General features: G+C 32.4%; 2 protein-coding genes and 2 long non-coding RNA genes across 5 annotated transcripts; 1 reads left to right on the top strand and 3 right to left on the bottom strand.

Annotated features, from left to right (window-relative positions):
- Nucleotides 1-897: 897 nt before the first annotated feature.
- LOC101257799 (uncharacterized) lies at nucleotides 898-4,090 on the bottom strand. Its single transcript, XR_183082.5, has 2 exons — nucleotides 3,810-4,090; nucleotides 898-1,865 (listed from the first exon to the last, which is right to left on the bottom strand). It is a non-coding gene; the product is annotated as an uncharacterized lncRNA (long non-coding RNA).
- Nucleotides 1,049-2,517, top strand: LOC104649099 (uncharacterized). Of its 2 annotated transcripts, none has more exons than XR_011211515.1 (3): nucleotides 1,049-1,183; nucleotides 1,979-2,158; nucleotides 2,234-2,517. It is a non-coding gene; the product is annotated as an uncharacterized lncRNA (long non-coding RNA). The 2 variants fall into 2 exon arrangements; XR_743095.3 differs by having other exon boundaries at nucleotides 1,080-1,210.
- A 5,504-nt stretch (nucleotides 4,091-9,594) lies between the features above and the next one.
- On the bottom strand, nucleotides 9,595-10,014 carry LOC138338250 (uncharacterized). The gene has a single exon (XM_069289035.1). The coding sequence runs from the start codon at nucleotides 10,012-10,014 to the stop codon at nucleotides 9,595-9,597; it is 420 nt and encodes a 139-aa protein (XP_069145136.1).
- Nucleotides 10,015-15,904: 5,890 nt separating this feature from the next.
- LOC101257501 (uncharacterized) lies at nucleotides 15,905-16,770 on the bottom strand. The gene is made up of 2 exons (XM_004246732.5): nucleotides 16,207-16,770; nucleotides 15,905-16,085 (listed from the first exon to the last, which is right to left on the bottom strand). The coding sequence occupies exons 1-2, from the start codon at nucleotides 16,675-16,677 to the stop codon at nucleotides 16,011-16,013; spliced, it is 546 nt and encodes a 181-aa protein (XP_004246780.3). The 5' UTR covers nucleotides 16,678-16,770; the 3' UTR covers nucleotides 15,905-16,010.

The raw sequence follows: 16,770 nt of genomic DNA on the forward strand, positions 1-16,770 counted from the left end.
ATCATATTAAAAAATTTCAGATGAGTCAGTGTGATTTCAAAAGGGAAATGAGTAAGTTAGTTATATACTCTTATGATATTGAAGATATTGTTGTTCCACTCTCATTCATGGTGACCTGATGGAGTACTTCCAGGATATCAATGCACTAGATTGTTGGTTTAACAATCTATTTTCCAAATTATTGTGTTCAAATGATAAATTTTTTTACTACTTTATCTTGTTTGATGTATTAATACATTATAAGTTACTTGTATCCTTTATATTAAGGCTTTAAGTTTTATAATTAGAAACATCAATTTAAATTCAAAGTATCCATATGTTAATTATACAAGTAATACATTTTATGAATATAAAAAACATGTACAAAAAGAAAAAGACAAAAATACTATTTTATATTCAAAATTTTATGAATATAGTGTATTTTAAAGATATAAATACAACTTATTTTATTATGTGAATGAATCGCAATGCATTTAATATGTAATTATTAATTAGTACTTTAACAATGAAAATTTGAGTGATTTAGGGGCATAATAAAAGGTTAACAGTTAAGGTAACATATTTAGGGCATGGTAAGTTCGTATGTATCACTGTATAAATAATGAAAAATTAATACAATTATGCAGCTAGAATTTTACATAAAGTGTAGTCATTTTTAGTAAACATGTTTATAAGAACCCTCACATTAAGCAGATAAGCAAGCATATACTAGTTAATTAGTTCACAAAATACTTTTAGTTATAATTACGTGGCTTAGTGTTTTAGTTTGTACGATCACACGTTGTGTATAATTTGAAAATTTATATAGTTGTTTAAAATTTAGGTGCTTGTTTTTGTACAAATTTATTATTTCGAGTTTATGCAAAAATAGTTCAAGTACACAAATGCACTCATAAATTATTAAAAAGGCACCCGAGAATCATAAAAATAAGACTGTAGCTACAACCCATAAATTACAAACTATAGATATGGAGCATAATTACAATTTACTATAATAGCTATTTACGGAACTCCTAATTACCTTAAGCTAAAATTTCATATTTCGGGAAGCCCAAACACGTGCTTTATATTTCCCCAATCCCCTACCCATATACACCATCATACAACAAATTCTACCTTTTGAATCTCTTCATACAATCAATTTTGAATTCTCGCTCCCATTTTCGTCTTCACCAACTGTAAGGTAGATTTGACTGCAATTTTCTTCACTGTAAGTTAGACTTGATTGCAATGTATATACATTTTCTTCAGTTTCATCACTGTAAGTTAGATTTGATTGTCATTTGATGTAAAATTCTGATTGTTAATATTGTTGATTGCAATTTACATTGTACATTTCTATTGCTGAGTAAATAGGATTTTCAAAATTGAGTTGAAATTTGAATGTTAATTGCAGTTTATGTATATTGTGCGACCCTTAGTCTGATTGTTGTTGATGTTCGTGCCTATCTTATTCTGTACTTCTTGGCCTTATGAGTAATTAGGGTTTCATGAAATTCCAATTGTTATAGATGTCTCTTGTGAATATTATTGATGTTATTGCAGTTTACATATATTAACTTGTTCAGATTGTTGTTGATATGAGCTAATATCTTAATCTGTCCTACTTGTTTTAAGATGACCAAATTGCTATTGGTATAATTGTTTTATTGTGATCTACCGGGTATTAGTGAAATTGCAATTGTTATAGTTGTCAAAATTGCTATACACTCTTAATCTCTCCTTGTTTTAAAGATGACCAACTAAAAATCTCAATTCTACCATCTTGAAGTAGTTTGGTTTTCTGTTGACCATAAGAAATACCGTGTCGAGTTCAAGTATTTAAGATCCGAGACCTGTAGCTCCTAGTCCATTCCTTTTGCCTCCTGAGAACCAATAAAATAACTTTATATATCAGATGTCCTGTTCACTTAGAGGAGGAAAAGGTATCTTTATTTCTTTGTTTAACATGTTCCTATACATGCACTGTATATTGCAGATGTCTAGGCCTAGGAGGGGATATAATCAGAATGGGAAGAATAATAAGAGAGTCAAAAATAAGACAGCACAAGTGATACCAGAACCAAAAAATGATTGGCTATGCAGACAGTGTAACAATATGATAAGTGCAAAGATAACAACAGCACATGCACACAGAGATGCATGCAACAAAATCAAGGTGAGTATTTAGTGTAAATTCATGCATTAAAGTATCTGAATGATTATGTATTAATGTATTCAAATTTTGAAACAGGAGGCTCAAGTTAGGGTGGCTGCAAATGCAAGACAAGGAATTTACTGATCTATGCTACAAGATTTACTGTTTGAGAGATATCTGATGTGTCATATTCTGAAATAGACTCTTTTGTATGTGATTCTTGGCTTTGAGACTCAGGGTTCCCTGTATCTGTTTGATCCAAGACATAGTTCTTTGAATGTTTGACTGAGATATTTTGATAAAAGGAGTAGACAGATTGTCTAGACTGTACCTTTAATGTGACATTTTGATAAAAGGAGTTGACAGATTGTTTAGACTGATACCTTTAATGTGACATTTTGATAAAGGAGTTGACAGATTGTTTAGACTGATACCTTTAATGGGACAGATTGTTTAGTGTGAAGCGACTCAGGGTTCTCTGCATCTGTTTGATACAGGACATAGATCTTTGAATGTATGAGATTTTTTGCATGTTTGTTTGAGATTTTTTGATAAAGGAGTTGACAGATTGTTTAGACTGATACCTTTAATGTGACAGATTGTTTAGTGTGAAGCATCATTGAGACTGAGGGTTCTTTCTATCTGTTTGATACAGGACATAGATCTTTGAATGTTTGAGATTTTTTAATAAAGAAATTGACAGATTATTTAGTGTGATCCCTTTACTTGATTAATTCGTTCATTGACAGATCTTTAAATGTGATACATTTACTAATTAGTGTTGATACCTTTACTTAGCTAATTCGTTCATTGACAGATTTTTAAATGTGATACATTTACTAATTAGTGTTGATACCTTTACTTAGCTAATTCGTTCATTGACAGATTTTTATATGTGATACATTTACTTACTGTGACAGATTGTCTAGTGTCGTACATTTACTTAGCTAATTCATTCAAAACTCCCTTGTAGAAGGACTCCCACTTCAATTTCACCTCCCTAACCCCTATCTTAAAGGAAAGATGGTTGGTTATCTCCTGAAGGAATAGAACTCTTTCCAGAAGAGGTAAAGGCATTAGGCAATCTTTTTCTGTCATAGATTGACTCCTATTCCCATTCTTATGTGTCAAAGCCACCCGTTTAGTGTGATACATTTACCTAATTCATTCATTGACAGATTTTTTAGTGTGATACATTTACTTTTCAACAGATTTTTAAATGTGATATCTGATAATAATTGACAGATTGTAGATGATTTTTTTAATGTGGTACATTTACCTGCATTTACTTTACTTAGATGTGAGTACCAATAATGTTTATTTAATGGGGTAAGAAAACATCTTGTTGGGATACAAAAAAATGATAAACAAGAAAGAGATCCAAGAATGAACATTTACAGACAAACATATATATGAAGAAAAAAAGAACATAAAAAAATTGATGATCAGTAAGGAGAGATCTTAGATAAAAGAAAAGGAGACCTAAGAAAGAACATTTACCAACAAAAATAACTTTTAATTTATCATAAACACAAAAATATTTGACAAACAAGAAAGGAGATCCAAGAATGAATACTTAAGAGAAAAATAACATGATTTATCATAAAAACAAAAAATGAACATGTTTCAACCACAAAAAAGAATGAAAATTGTAGATTGGCAATTGACATACCGTGTATTCTTCTTGAAAAACAAGGAAATCAAAATAATTTTGATGTGTTCTTCGATCTAGATCTATTATTCTTGTAAATCAATCTCCATCTTGATTATTCTTGTAAAACAAACAAGAAATCAAAATAATTTTGATGTTCTAATCTGTTTGGAGAGAAAAGAGGAATATTTTTTTTTGGGTATGATGAAGAAATTAGGTTACAAAGTACAACTAGTTTGTGGCTTGATTGTACTTCGGTTCTCAACTTTAAATTATATACTTCATGTGTTAGATTTTATTTATTTTGCAGTCCTTTTCTTTCTCTAACAAATTAACTTGAGCCCCTCCTCGAATAGATAAATAAATATTTTAAAACAAATTTGGTAGGTGTTGCCGTTAATTTTTCGAAATTGGTCAAAATTATTTACCTTTTACCTTCTTTGATGGGATCCGTTTCCCTGTACACATCTTAAAAGTAATATTATTGCATTTTTCTTTAATAAACAATATTAGTATTTAATATAAAAATAGAATAGCACATATCTCTTGATTTTTTCAAATTAAAAAATATTGTTGAATAATTTACCATTATTCCTATAATAGACAACAATTTTTATTATATTAAGTAGGTAAAAATGGATGAAAAAAAGTCCTATTTTATCGGATGAAAATTGCAGTTTCGTCAATATTAATATTGGCTTTTCTTTTAAGTTTAGGATCCAAAAACAAAAAGGAGGCAAAATTGACCATCTCCAATCCTATTCTATTTTATTCTCTATTTTCTATATTTACAGGGTAAAATAGAGGGAGAAATTTAAATAGTATTCTTCAATTCATTACTATCTATTTCACCTTTTAAATATTATATTATTATTTTTAGTTTTTATATAAGGTTATTAATTAAATAGCTAATATATGCAATTTAGTATCTTTTATGAAGAAAACTTACCCCAGAACACGAACCAGGTTCGTGTAAATTGCTTTTAAGTAAAGACAGAATAGAAACACAAGCACTTATTGAATTAAAAATCTTCCTCACTCAAGGAAGGAAAAACCTCGTTTTATTAGTTCAACTATAAGATTTTGTGATTACAACTCAATAATCAAAAGTCTTATCTCTACTACTCCCTCGATTGACTCCAATCGATCTCTCCAAAAGATCAAACCCACCTTTTGTTACAACTCTTACTAACACTCAACCCTACAAAGAGCCAAACCCACCCTTTGTATAATAAACTGTAAATTACAATTAAGAACAAAAACAAGACAAATAGTTCTACACGATAAAACCTTCTTACTCAAAATGTTTTAAACATAGTAATCCTATCAACCTTGAAGACTTCAATTTGATGAATAATTCTCCCTTGTTCTCTGCGTGAAGTCGTGGAATTTTTCATCAGCGTCTTCTTCTTCTTATAGAGTTCCTTTTGCCTTCAGTCCTTATCAGATAAGGTAAGGAAGTTATTGTTAAACAAGGATTCCCTTTTAAAGTACAATCCTTATTATATACAACTTCCTTCCTTAATAATATATTTAAGGTTTTCCTTATTTGTATCAACTTATACCTTTAATATATTATTTTTGGCTTTGACAAATAACTCTATTTTCTTGATTACTTGGCTGACCCATTTTACTCGATCTTGGACTCGAGCTTGGCTTCTTTTGCTGCGTACATTTGCTATTGATTATTTGTGCTTCTTGTCTATCATCAAAACATGAATTATCGATTCTATCATATTCTATCATATTCCCCCTTTTTGATGAAGACAAACAAATCTTTCTGTGTGATGCATGCGCAAATACTCTTCCCCCTTTCGACAAATCAAAAAGAATCCAACAGCGGCTAAACAAACCCAATCAACACCCATAACAACAATATAAGACCAGCCAGTTGAGCATAATAAGTTTAAACAACTAAGAGAACCAGGTTCAAATAAGATACTTTTTCAATGTGAAGGTTGACCAGGCTTAGTTAAAGTAGAAGCCAGCATATCCAGAACTCTGTCAACTCTTGCACTGTTAGCAAGTTGTTGTTGCACTAACTGATCCTTCAACCTGTGAATTTCAGCATTTGAAGTGTCAAGTTCAGCACGTAACTGCTGCACTAACTGATCCTTCAACCTGTGAATTTCAGCATTTGAAGTGTCAAGTTCAGCACGTAACTTCTGGTTTTCTGACTCAAGAGTGACATACTTTTCTTCAGCTACTTTAAGTTCCTTGAGTAACTGAGCAACATGACCAGATGTACGTGGAGACGCAGTTGCAACCTGCTCCGACTCCATGGGAATGCCACAATCAGCAAGAATGGTTTGAGTGAACATATCTGCACAAGTTAAAATCCTACCTTCTCCCAATGGTACTTCAAATGCATCAAACACTCTAGTTAACAGATTTCCAAAAACTTCAATTCTTTGTCATCCATCAAAACTACAAACTTCATGTTTTCTCATTCCCCAAGAATTTCCCCCTTTTTGATGATGACAAACTAATGTATATGTCTATCCACATTATATAATTTCCCCCTTTTGGCATCATTGAAAATCAATAACCAAAGAACTCGAATAACATTCAATGTGTGCAATATCATTTTTAACTCATAGCCACTTGGGCAACACTTTCAAGTACACTTCTACTAACAAAATGGTTAGTTAATCTGAGGATATTAGTCATCTTACACTCATACACAATTAAGATCTTCAATGAGAAACCAAATAAACAAATATGTACCAGTTTATGTCCTTAATCAAAAACATATAATATCATGAGTATGAGACAGACATAAGCACGTCAAAGAGTCAAAAGAGTATAAAATTTGAGGATAAGGATTGGGACAAAGATTACTAAAGTGAGGAAGAAAGGGATGTTTACTGCTTTTGATAATTTTTTTTTCAGTATGCCCATTGTGCACCAGCTTCTTTATTCTGATCAGTTTTCCTAGAATGTGAAATTTCATCAAGAGAAGCATGAGATACATCATCACCCTTTTTTTTTTAACTCTACTCCGTAACATTTTCATTCCTCCATGATTTTCTTCCCTTTTTTTTTATAGCCTTTTTCTTGATGACAACTTTGAAGGAGTACCAACTACCAGTAAGAGATTCATCACATTTTGGTGCACAAAGAGATGTGTTTATCAATAATGAAAGCAAGCAACAATTTATTTCTGTGAGAATTGTTTCCCCTGAGAGATAGACAAGTTATACACTTGGAATGGATGAAATATCAATTTGGAGTTTGTGAACCTGGTTCAGATGTGGATGGTAAAGCAAGGTTCCCCCTAAATTAAAGCATGAGTGACTTCAATACTGAGATTTTAGTCATTAGAGCAGTTTGGGATTGAACGATGCTTATTGTCAAAGAGGGTTCTTGGTGATCTTTAAGAAAGATGAATTTTTGATGATTGACCAGGTTCATTAGTGCTTATGTTTGACCCAAACTCAAGAAATTAATGCATTGAAAAAGGATGGTACATACCTGAGTATTACAGAGAAACCAGGTTCCCCTTTTTTTTTTGTGTTTCTCCGTGATTTACTTAATGGTGTTAGCAAAGAGTAAAGATAACATCCGCAAACTTTCTAAACATTGTTTGAGATGTGACTTGAGTGTGTACCTGTTACAGTACGAGGTTGAGTTAGCAGATATTCATTGTATAATTACTCAAGCGTAAGATTATTCTTTTACTAGCCAATTATTAAAGGAAATCATGATAATGCATCAACTTGTTTCGATAACACCATGCTTTGACTGATTTTTCTCAAGTTCTTCATATTCAAGGCCTTGACAAGAATGTTGCACCATCATATTCTCCCAGATCAAATGAATCTCAAGCTGATTCACAGAGAACCAACCCTTGTCAATTTTTAATACCTTCCAATGAACAAAAGGACCATGTTCACACAACAAAGTTCCCCCAAAGGTGTGTCATACTCTTACTGTCTCGATTGCTCTAATATTCCCCCAATCTCCAGAACCATAGATAAGTAGTAATTCATGTTGCAGGTGCATCAATGATTGTTAGCTGTGAACCAGGTTCATATGCAGTGTTTCCTAAATTTGCATCATCAAAGATGTTTGATATCATGTCACTTTCTTCAACTTTTTTTTTCATTTTTCTCATCCTTTTCAAGGAATAAACTGCCTCCTTGAAAATCAAAGAGCAAGAGGAATTTTCTACCATTTTTAGCACCATTTTAGAGCATGCACTATTCATGTACCAAGTTCGCCTTTTCTCTCTCACCTTCACCTGAAACACTAGTCAAAGATTAGTCTTGGGAACCCAGATTAGCTTGGGCCCCTTTATGTGAGTAAAAGGATGAATAAGATTTCTTCTAGCCCATAAAGGCAAATAAGAAAACCTTTTATTTGGAGCATTTTTATTTCGAACCAGGTTCTTAGCCGTATCAGTCTTTTCCTTTTTGGTGAACTTAACATTTTTCTGAAAAGCCTCAAATAAAGCTTTACATTGATTCTTTAAATGACCTGAGTTTCCACAATGAGTGCATAAACTTTTAGACATGTGAATAGTGTGTGACACAAGATTATTCTGTTTTTTAAAACTTATCCCACTTCGACTAGTGGTTTGCTTTTCTTGAATCTGAGTTAAAATTTCAGAGGACCTGGTCCATCTAAGATTTCTTTCCAGATCCAGTTTGGTATGATCAAAATTTTCTTGTAACAACCTATTCCTTTCTGTTAAAGCTTGATATTTTATGGTTAACAATTTTAGTTTATCTTCTAGAGCTAATTGAAGTTCACTAGCAGAGTTTTTGCCCTTGTGACTTAACTGTGAGATTTTAATCTGTTCTTTTAATTTATTTTGAAGAAAGTGATTGTGTTTCTCAAGATTATCATTGACTTCTCTTAAAGATGCATAGTTCTCCATCACTTGTTCTCTTTCAAAATTGACAGACTGATATGCATCTATAAGAGTACTCAATAAGGACTCTAGTTCCCTTTTAGAATATGATTCAATATTTACTTTGATGTGATGAAAACTTACCTTGCTTTGATTGTCATCTTCTTCATCATCTTCAGAATCTGATCCAGCCATGAGTGCTAGTATGGTTTCTTGTGATCTGCAGGTTTCCTTTTCTTCCTTGGTTTCCACTGCTACAAGGGCAAGAAAGTCATAATCATCTTCTTGTTCTAGTGCAAGAGACTGGTTTTCTGTCTCATCACCCTCAGACTCTTCATCAGATGAATTCCCCATTGCTGCAAAGGCCTTCTTCATTGACATATTTGCCTCTTGAGTTGTCATTCTTCTGTTTGAGGGGACAAACTTATCCTTTTTGATGTCTTTCCCCTTCTCAAAGTTTACCTTTTTCTGCTCTAAGGCCCAAAGTGGACAGAATTTGATGAAGTGATCTGGACTCCCACACTTATGACAAACCTGGTCTTTAGTGTTTTCAGATGATTTTTTAAAAGCTTTCTTTTGAAAGGGTTGCCCTCTCTTTAGCATTCTGGTGAACCTTTTAGTTATGAGGGCAATGTTTTCATCTTCAAAATCATCTGATGCAGTAGCCTTTAGAACCAAGTTCCTTTCCTTTCTTTTTCCTCCAATTTCCTTTTCTTGGTTTTTCTTAAGTTCGTAAGTAATGAGATTACCAATTAACTCATCCATTCCCTGTGAGTCTAGGTCGCGGGCTTCAGTGATAGCCTCGACTTTGCTTTCCCAGGTTTCAGGAAGGACACTCAAGAGTTTCCTTACTGCTTTTTCATTAGGCACTATCTCTCCTAAAGAGTACATTTCATTGATGAGGGAGGTGAACCTGGTGTGCATGTCTTGAATAGTCTCTCCTTCTGCCATCTAGAACAACTCATATTGCCTGTTCAAGTTATCAATCTTAGACTTCTTGACTTGTGTTGTTCCCTCATGAGCTGTCTGCAGTGTTTCCCATATGGCTTTGGCATCTTGACATGACGAGATTCGATTGTATTCGTCTGGTCCTATGCCACATATCAGAATTTTCTTGGCTTTGGCATTGTTTTGAATTGCAAGCTTGTCTTCAACATTCCATTCATTTCTTTCCTTTGAGATTTTGGTGATTCCATCAGTTGCTGTTTTCATAGGTATAGTTGGGCCATCTAGAATTACTCCACACAGATCAGGGTTTTCGCCAATAAAATGGTCCATCATACGATTTTTCCACCATCCATAATATTTGCCATTAAACAGTGGTGGTCGTGTTTGTGAAGCTCCTTCTTGTGGGGTAGGTGGTGCTGCCATTGAATCTTTTCAAGGTGTGAATCTTTTAACGAAAAGACCCGCTCTGATACCAATTGAAGAAACCTTACCCCAGAACACGAACCAGGTTCGTGTAAGTTGCTTTTAAGTAAAGACAGAATAGAAACACAAGCACTTATTGAATTAAAAACCTTCCTCACTCAAGGAAGGAAAAACCTCGTTTTATTAATTCAACTATAAGATTTTGTGATTACAACTCAATAATCAAAAGTCTTATCTCTACTACTCCCTCGATTGACTCCAATCGATCTCTCTAAAAGGCCAAACCCACCTTTTGTTACAACTCTTACTAACACTCAACCCTACAAAGAGCCAAACCCACCCTTTGTACAATAAACTGTAAACTACAATTAAGAACAAAAACAAGACAAATAGTTCTACACGATAAAACCTTCTTACTCAAGAATGTTTTAAACGTAGTAATCCTATCAACCTTGAAGACTTCAATTTGATGAATAATTCTCCCTTGTTCTCTGCGTGAAGTCGTGGAATTTTTCATCAGCGTCTTCTTCTTCTTATAGAGTTCCTTTTGCCTTCAGTCCTTATCAGATAAGGTAAGGAAGTTATTGTTAAACAAGGATTCTCTTTTAAAGTACAATCCTTATTATATACAACTTCCTTCCTTAATAATATATTTAAGGTTTTCCTTATTTGTATCAACTTATACCTTTAATATATTATTTTTGGCTTTGACAAATAACTCTATTTTCTTGATTACTTGGCTGACCCATTTTACTTGATCTTGGACTCGAGCTTGACTTCTTTTGCTGCGTACATTTGCTACTGATTATTTGTGCTTCTTGTCTATCATCAAAACATGAATTATCGATTCTATCATATTCTATCATTTTATATAGGTATAAACTAGGTTTTATGGTTGAATAGTCTCCACGTATTGTAATTTGAATTAAAGACAACTTGTAGAGTCGCAACTCGAATAAAACTCATCTATAGAGTCGTACAAAATTTCAATGTTTACCATAATATTGTCATTTTAATTATTTATGTTATTGATTCCAACAGAAAAGAAAATATGAAAAATATTGCAAATCTTGAAGATTTTTTTCCTGGCTCCTTTTTTAAATTAACGTAATGTATGTACTTTTCTTTTTAATTAATAAGAGAGGATAAAACCTCCACATGAACAATAAAGAATCATCTCAAAAAAATAATAATTATGTGAATAATAAACTGCAAAAAACTTGTCATAGCCTAAAAATAGGTAGAGAACATAAGAAGTTAACATGAAGCCTGAATGTGCAAAATGCAAATCAACAAAAACTAAATCAAATATCTAAAAATAACACAATTAAACATTTACTACTACTATTTTTTTTGACAAGGAAGTGGTAACCAGTGCGTGCTGGGATTTTTCTTGCTAACATGTGGGCAAGGAAGGGATAATGATATGCTATGTGTTATCAAGTTGTAGACGTAGAGATACCGACCCTCGATGAAGTAGATAGATTCTTTTTTGAGATTTGTGCCTCTTGTGGAACAAGTCGTTCCAGTGCTCGAATAATAACTTATAAAAATTGCTACTTCCCCAATGCTTTCCGTTTCTATCCAACTCTTTCTTGCAAAATCGAACCGGAATACTAGAAAATCATATGGTATTCCATGGCTTTTCCCGTTAAAAAACAAGTGAACATATAACAACGTATCATCGCATGATTGAAGGATGAAATTTACAAACCGAGTCGTATCTAAGTATTTTCTCACATCTGGATATTCGTTAGATATTAGTGTGATTGTTATTGTTCCTGAATCATTATCTGGTTCCAAACAGAGTAGACGCCTCGTCTGCAATGTTGATACATAAAGTTTTTTCTTGAAAACTGTCCAGATCCCACTACTCCCATTTTCAAAAATTGAATGCCCATCTTCTTGTTTATGAAATTCTTCATGATAACCTGGCTTGCAGAAGTAAAAAGTAGGTGGATTCACATTCGAGTTTTCATCATCAGAGTATTCATCATCACTATCATTAGAGTTTTCATCATCACTATCATTAGTAGTCTCATTCTCTTCAATTAGAAAAAGAAGTTGGCATTCAGGATCATTGGGTGGTGCAGACAATAGGCACTCGAGTATGGTGCACTCAGGAAGGGGTGGGAGCTGAATTTTATCATTTGAAATAAGATTCCAAAGGTAACATTCACTAGAATAAATGCTTTGTAACACAAGCCACTCATCAGCATGAGCACGTATTAGTTTTTCTTTAAGTTCAGGTATACGTCTCAAGTAATATTGATTTTGTGATACGCTGAAAAATGTTTGCTTGTGCCGGACATCACCGTCACACATAACAAGCCAAGGATGTTGTTGTTGAATATAGAAAGGAGGTCGATCAGATTCCCCATACTTTTCCTTATTAAATTCTTCCAACTCCATCTTTCGTTCCTTTTCTGCGGAGAAAACAGAATCATTCATCACACTAAGAGGAGGTTTGTAAGAGAAAAAAACAAGGATTCAAAACTGTGTGTCGTTAAAAGAATCGAGTTTAATTTAAATAACATTAATGAGTTCAAATACAACAAGGAAAGGGGTTAGAATACGTACATCTAAGGAAAAGAAATTAATTTTCCTTACCTAATTAGGATTTCCATAAAATAATTATAGTTCTATTTAAGTTACTTTTTCAGTTTACTTCATAACTATATCAAAAATATTTCTTTTACTTTTGGTATATATATTAAAAAAAAAGACAACAATAATAGAGTTCAAATACGTCAAGGAAAAGGAGCGTACAGATTTGTGGTCTCGACGACTTAGTTCTATTTAAATAAATAGGGTAATAACAACTCCATAAACCAATTATTTTTTCAAAGACAATTCTTCTTTCCGAATAACAATAATGGAGCGTTCTAATTTGTGGTCAGATCTTATATCATCTGACATACTCGCACTAATATCATCACGTCTTGTTGCTGCTGATTACTTCATTTTTCGTGCAGTTTGTAAAAAATGGCGCTACGCACCCATGATACCTCCACCTCGTCCTTTTCTACAAGAAAAATCACCTTGTTTGATGAGCTTGCGTGGAAATACCGGAATTGTAGAATTCTATGATCCAGTATATAATCTTATCACCACTACGGGCATACCGATCCCAAAGTTAAGAGGTTCCCGAATTCGAAGTTCAAAAGATAATTGGTTACTCATGAGTCATGGAAACCATGGCATGTTTTTTTTCAATTCTATTAGCTATGACATAATTGATCTCCCTGATCTAGAGGAGCACGAAAATTATTTTTCTTCATGGACATTTTCGTGTCCTCCCGACTCGTCGTCATCTGTTTGCATTGTGGTTGGTATCGAATTCGATGGTTGTCCCCCAGACGCATACATAATCAAAGTTGGAGAAACTTCTTGGACGTTTTCTTACTTATATGATTCAGATAGATATAAGTGCTTTAAGTTAACCGGATGCAATAATCCAATATTTTTCAAAAACAATATTGTCTATATGGGAGATGAAGGGAATTTGGGAGTAATGACCATCAATGAATCCTCAATACCCAGTTGGGAACTTTATGGGAGCTACTTTCGACGTCGAAAACAAAACTCAATCCAGCATATTTACACTGTAGAAGACGTCGATAATGAAGGAATGTTAGTTGTATTTTTATGTCACCATGAAGGAGAGGTAGAGGTTTGGAGGTATAAACTGAATGGAAAAGTATTGGAGAGGGAACAAATAACAAGCTTAGACAATAAAACATTATTTGTGAGCTCCGGAGGATCCTACTTGAAAACATGTGTCGCACCGGGACTAGGAAACAAGATATTTTTCCCAATGTTTCACAACAACAATAATAGGGGTGTTTTCTATTGTTTGGCCAACCGCAAATATTTCTCTTTCGATTACTTGGACATCAAAATTTATTCAAGTCCAAATATTTTTAACTTGATTCGACCTAGATCATGCATTTGGACCGAAGCAGTGAATGATTAATTGTATTGTTCCCTTCTTGTTGGTGTTTATTTTTTCCCAAGTATTTAGCAATGTTAGCGGAATAAATTTTCATATTTTAATCTAATTTCTTTACTTTCACCTCATTGTTGACTGATTATATGTATGTGTTACGCACTTCATATTATTTGTAATTAATTTATTATACAATTAACAATCGAATTTCAATTTACAAATCAACAATTGAGCATGACAATTGACAATAAATGTTATAAGATAAGCGACAATGAATGTTATAGATAAAGCATAGCTGAACAAAACATTCAATGTTCTTGAAAAAAAATTCTTGAATAAAGAATACATTTGGGGGAATATATAATAGAAGATAGTAATAAATCCCTATGGTAATAGCAGGGGCAGATCTATTTTGTTCAAGGGCTAAAGCGATATATTTCTTCTTTTAAAAATTATATTATATAGATATGTGAATTTTAATTTTATATCCATATATATTATTATTGACACCTTTTTTTGACACAAGGTGAAAAGTAAAAACAATGATTGAGGTGTTGCAAAAGGCTTAATTAGTTTCAATATAAATGTTTTGCCCGTTTGAGTCCCCGCTCAAGGTTTTTACTTTGGCATTTTATTTTTCATTTTTTTGTGTGCTGATTATTTTAAATTTTAATATCCCTCGACAAAAATTTTAGCTCTGTCCATTGAATACGACACTTCGCTATTATCATTATATTACTTGAACATCTACGTCATGCACGTGGAATTGAAGTTAAATAATAACATTTTAACTTTTAACTGTTAAGAAAAAAACAACTATTATTTCTCTAACATTTCCAATAATGACACATGGAAGAATAGTAAAAATTGAGCCATAATGAAATAAGTAAACTTACTACGACCATGTGATCCTTTTTTCTTCTTTTAGTATGTAGTAGAAAATTTTTTAACATCATCAATTTTACTATCCACGCTGACTACTTTCGAAACTTGTAATAGACTATAGATCATCTCTTAAGACTTGTTCATGATCTATAAGTAATTTATATTTTATATTTTAAAATTTGATTGTCAAAAACAAATTATTTCATCACTTATAATTCATATTTTGGCAAAAAAGATATTGTGCAACAAAATATAATTTATCAATTAGTCATCCCTAAACGTGTTAGTAAATATATATATAAAAAATAATAATTAGTGCTTCATCGGTAAAAAAGTTATAACGACAATAATAAAAATTATCCCCAAATGTGTTGTTATGACGAATTTAATGGCTATTTAAGTGATTTTTCTTGTAGTTAATCATATGATTTCGTCAGTAAATGAATTATTAATACTGACAAAACTACTGTTTAATTCAATTAATAACGAAATCAACTATCTCTAAAATTGAATGTATTTCGTAGATGAACAACTATAATAAATATTACTCGTAAGTAGTTGAAAGGCCTCTTTAATTTACCACTTTGTCTACCTTGTCTCGTACCACTCAAAAAACTACTATCCAAGTAGAAAATCTTAAACCAAAAATTGAAGACTTATCATTGTCACATGTTTGAATACGAGTCACCAAAGAAGGGAAGTCTTCCAACTATGGGGATTAACAGCAAGCATTTCGGTTCAATCATTTATCAAACACCAACTCCTTTTTCTGAATATCTTACTGATGCAATATACCCTAAACATGAATCAATTCCGACTTCATATTTTATTTTTGGTTTTCTTATGAAAAACAAGTTACTTATTCATCATGTAGATGATTTATCAGTTTCAAAAGTAATCATCATAAATGGAAAGTTGTTGGTGCATGTTATGAACTTCACTACTTATATAAAGTATTGTGGAATTTTCATAGCCTAGTCAATTTTGGACCATGTTTTTTAAGTTTGTTTGGCTTACTACGACTCGTATCTTTAGTATACATCCATTTATGTATCATCATTCGAAATGATGGTTTGTATTTTCTTAAAAGTAAAAATGCTATTATTGGACTTCAACAAGTAATATAATATAAGCTACTTGAAGTCGCATCAAAGATTTTCTATTAGAATATGGCAGTCATAAGAGCCTCTCCAAGAACATGACCCTCCATAGCTTCTAGTAGTTTATCCTTTGTCACCTGCCAATTATCAAACAAAACCACATTACATTACATTTCCAATGAACTTACTAAATTCAATAAAACATTATTATTATTATTATTATTATTATTATTATATCTCAATAATTAAGAAATATACCTTGTTTCCAAGTTTGAGCTCATCATCCAAAGCAAAAAGCTTAAACTCAAATCTATGACCATGATTTGGCAACTTAGGTCCACGCCATCCTGGGACTTTTTCATCATTAATTCCTTCTTTAACATGACCATATTCTTCACCATTACCAGAAAATCCTTCTGGCAAACCTTTTAAACTTGGTGGAATATTAGTCACAACCCAAATAACCCATGGTACAATAGGTGCATCAATATCTTGTACTAATAGTGACAAACTTTTTGTGTCTTGTGGTAAATTGTACCATTCTAATGGTGGTGACATTTTTCTTTGTGCACCTTGACCTTCATCTGTGTATTTTCTAGGTAATCTTCCTTCATGATTTATGTTTGGTGATACTAGTCTAAACTCGTCACTTGCATTTGCCATTTTTTCTCTGTATTTGGATTTTTTTGTTATGCTAAGGGGATATATAAATAAGGGCTTTGATGACATTTGTCCTAATTACAAGGTTTGTGTTGGCATGAAAAGCTACACGTTGTGTCATACGTGTTTTAAGGTCATTTATATTTAGTGGACACTTGTAGA

Source organism: Solanum lycopersicum, chromosome 9, assembly GCF_036512215.1.
Source record: "Solanum lycopersicum chromosome 9, SLM_r2.1".
In the NCBI taxonomy this organism is placed as follows: domain Eukaryota; kingdom Viridiplantae; phylum Streptophyta; class Magnoliopsida; order Solanales; family Solanaceae; genus Solanum; species Solanum lycopersicum.

Excerpts from the sequence above, each read along its gene's own strand:
- LOC138338250 (XM_069289035.1), bottom strand. The coding sequence starts at position 10,014 with ATGGCAGCACCACCTACCCCACAAGAAGGAGCTTCACAAACACGACCA.
- LOC101257501 (XM_004246732.5), bottom strand. The coding sequence starts at position 16,677 with ATGTCATCAAAGCCCTTATTTATATATCCCCTTAGCATAACAAAAAAA. Across the intron at positions 16,086-16,206 it reads AGCTCAAACTTGGAAACAAG|GTGACAAAGGATAAACTACT; the intron begins GTATATTTCTTA and ends GATAATTGGCAG.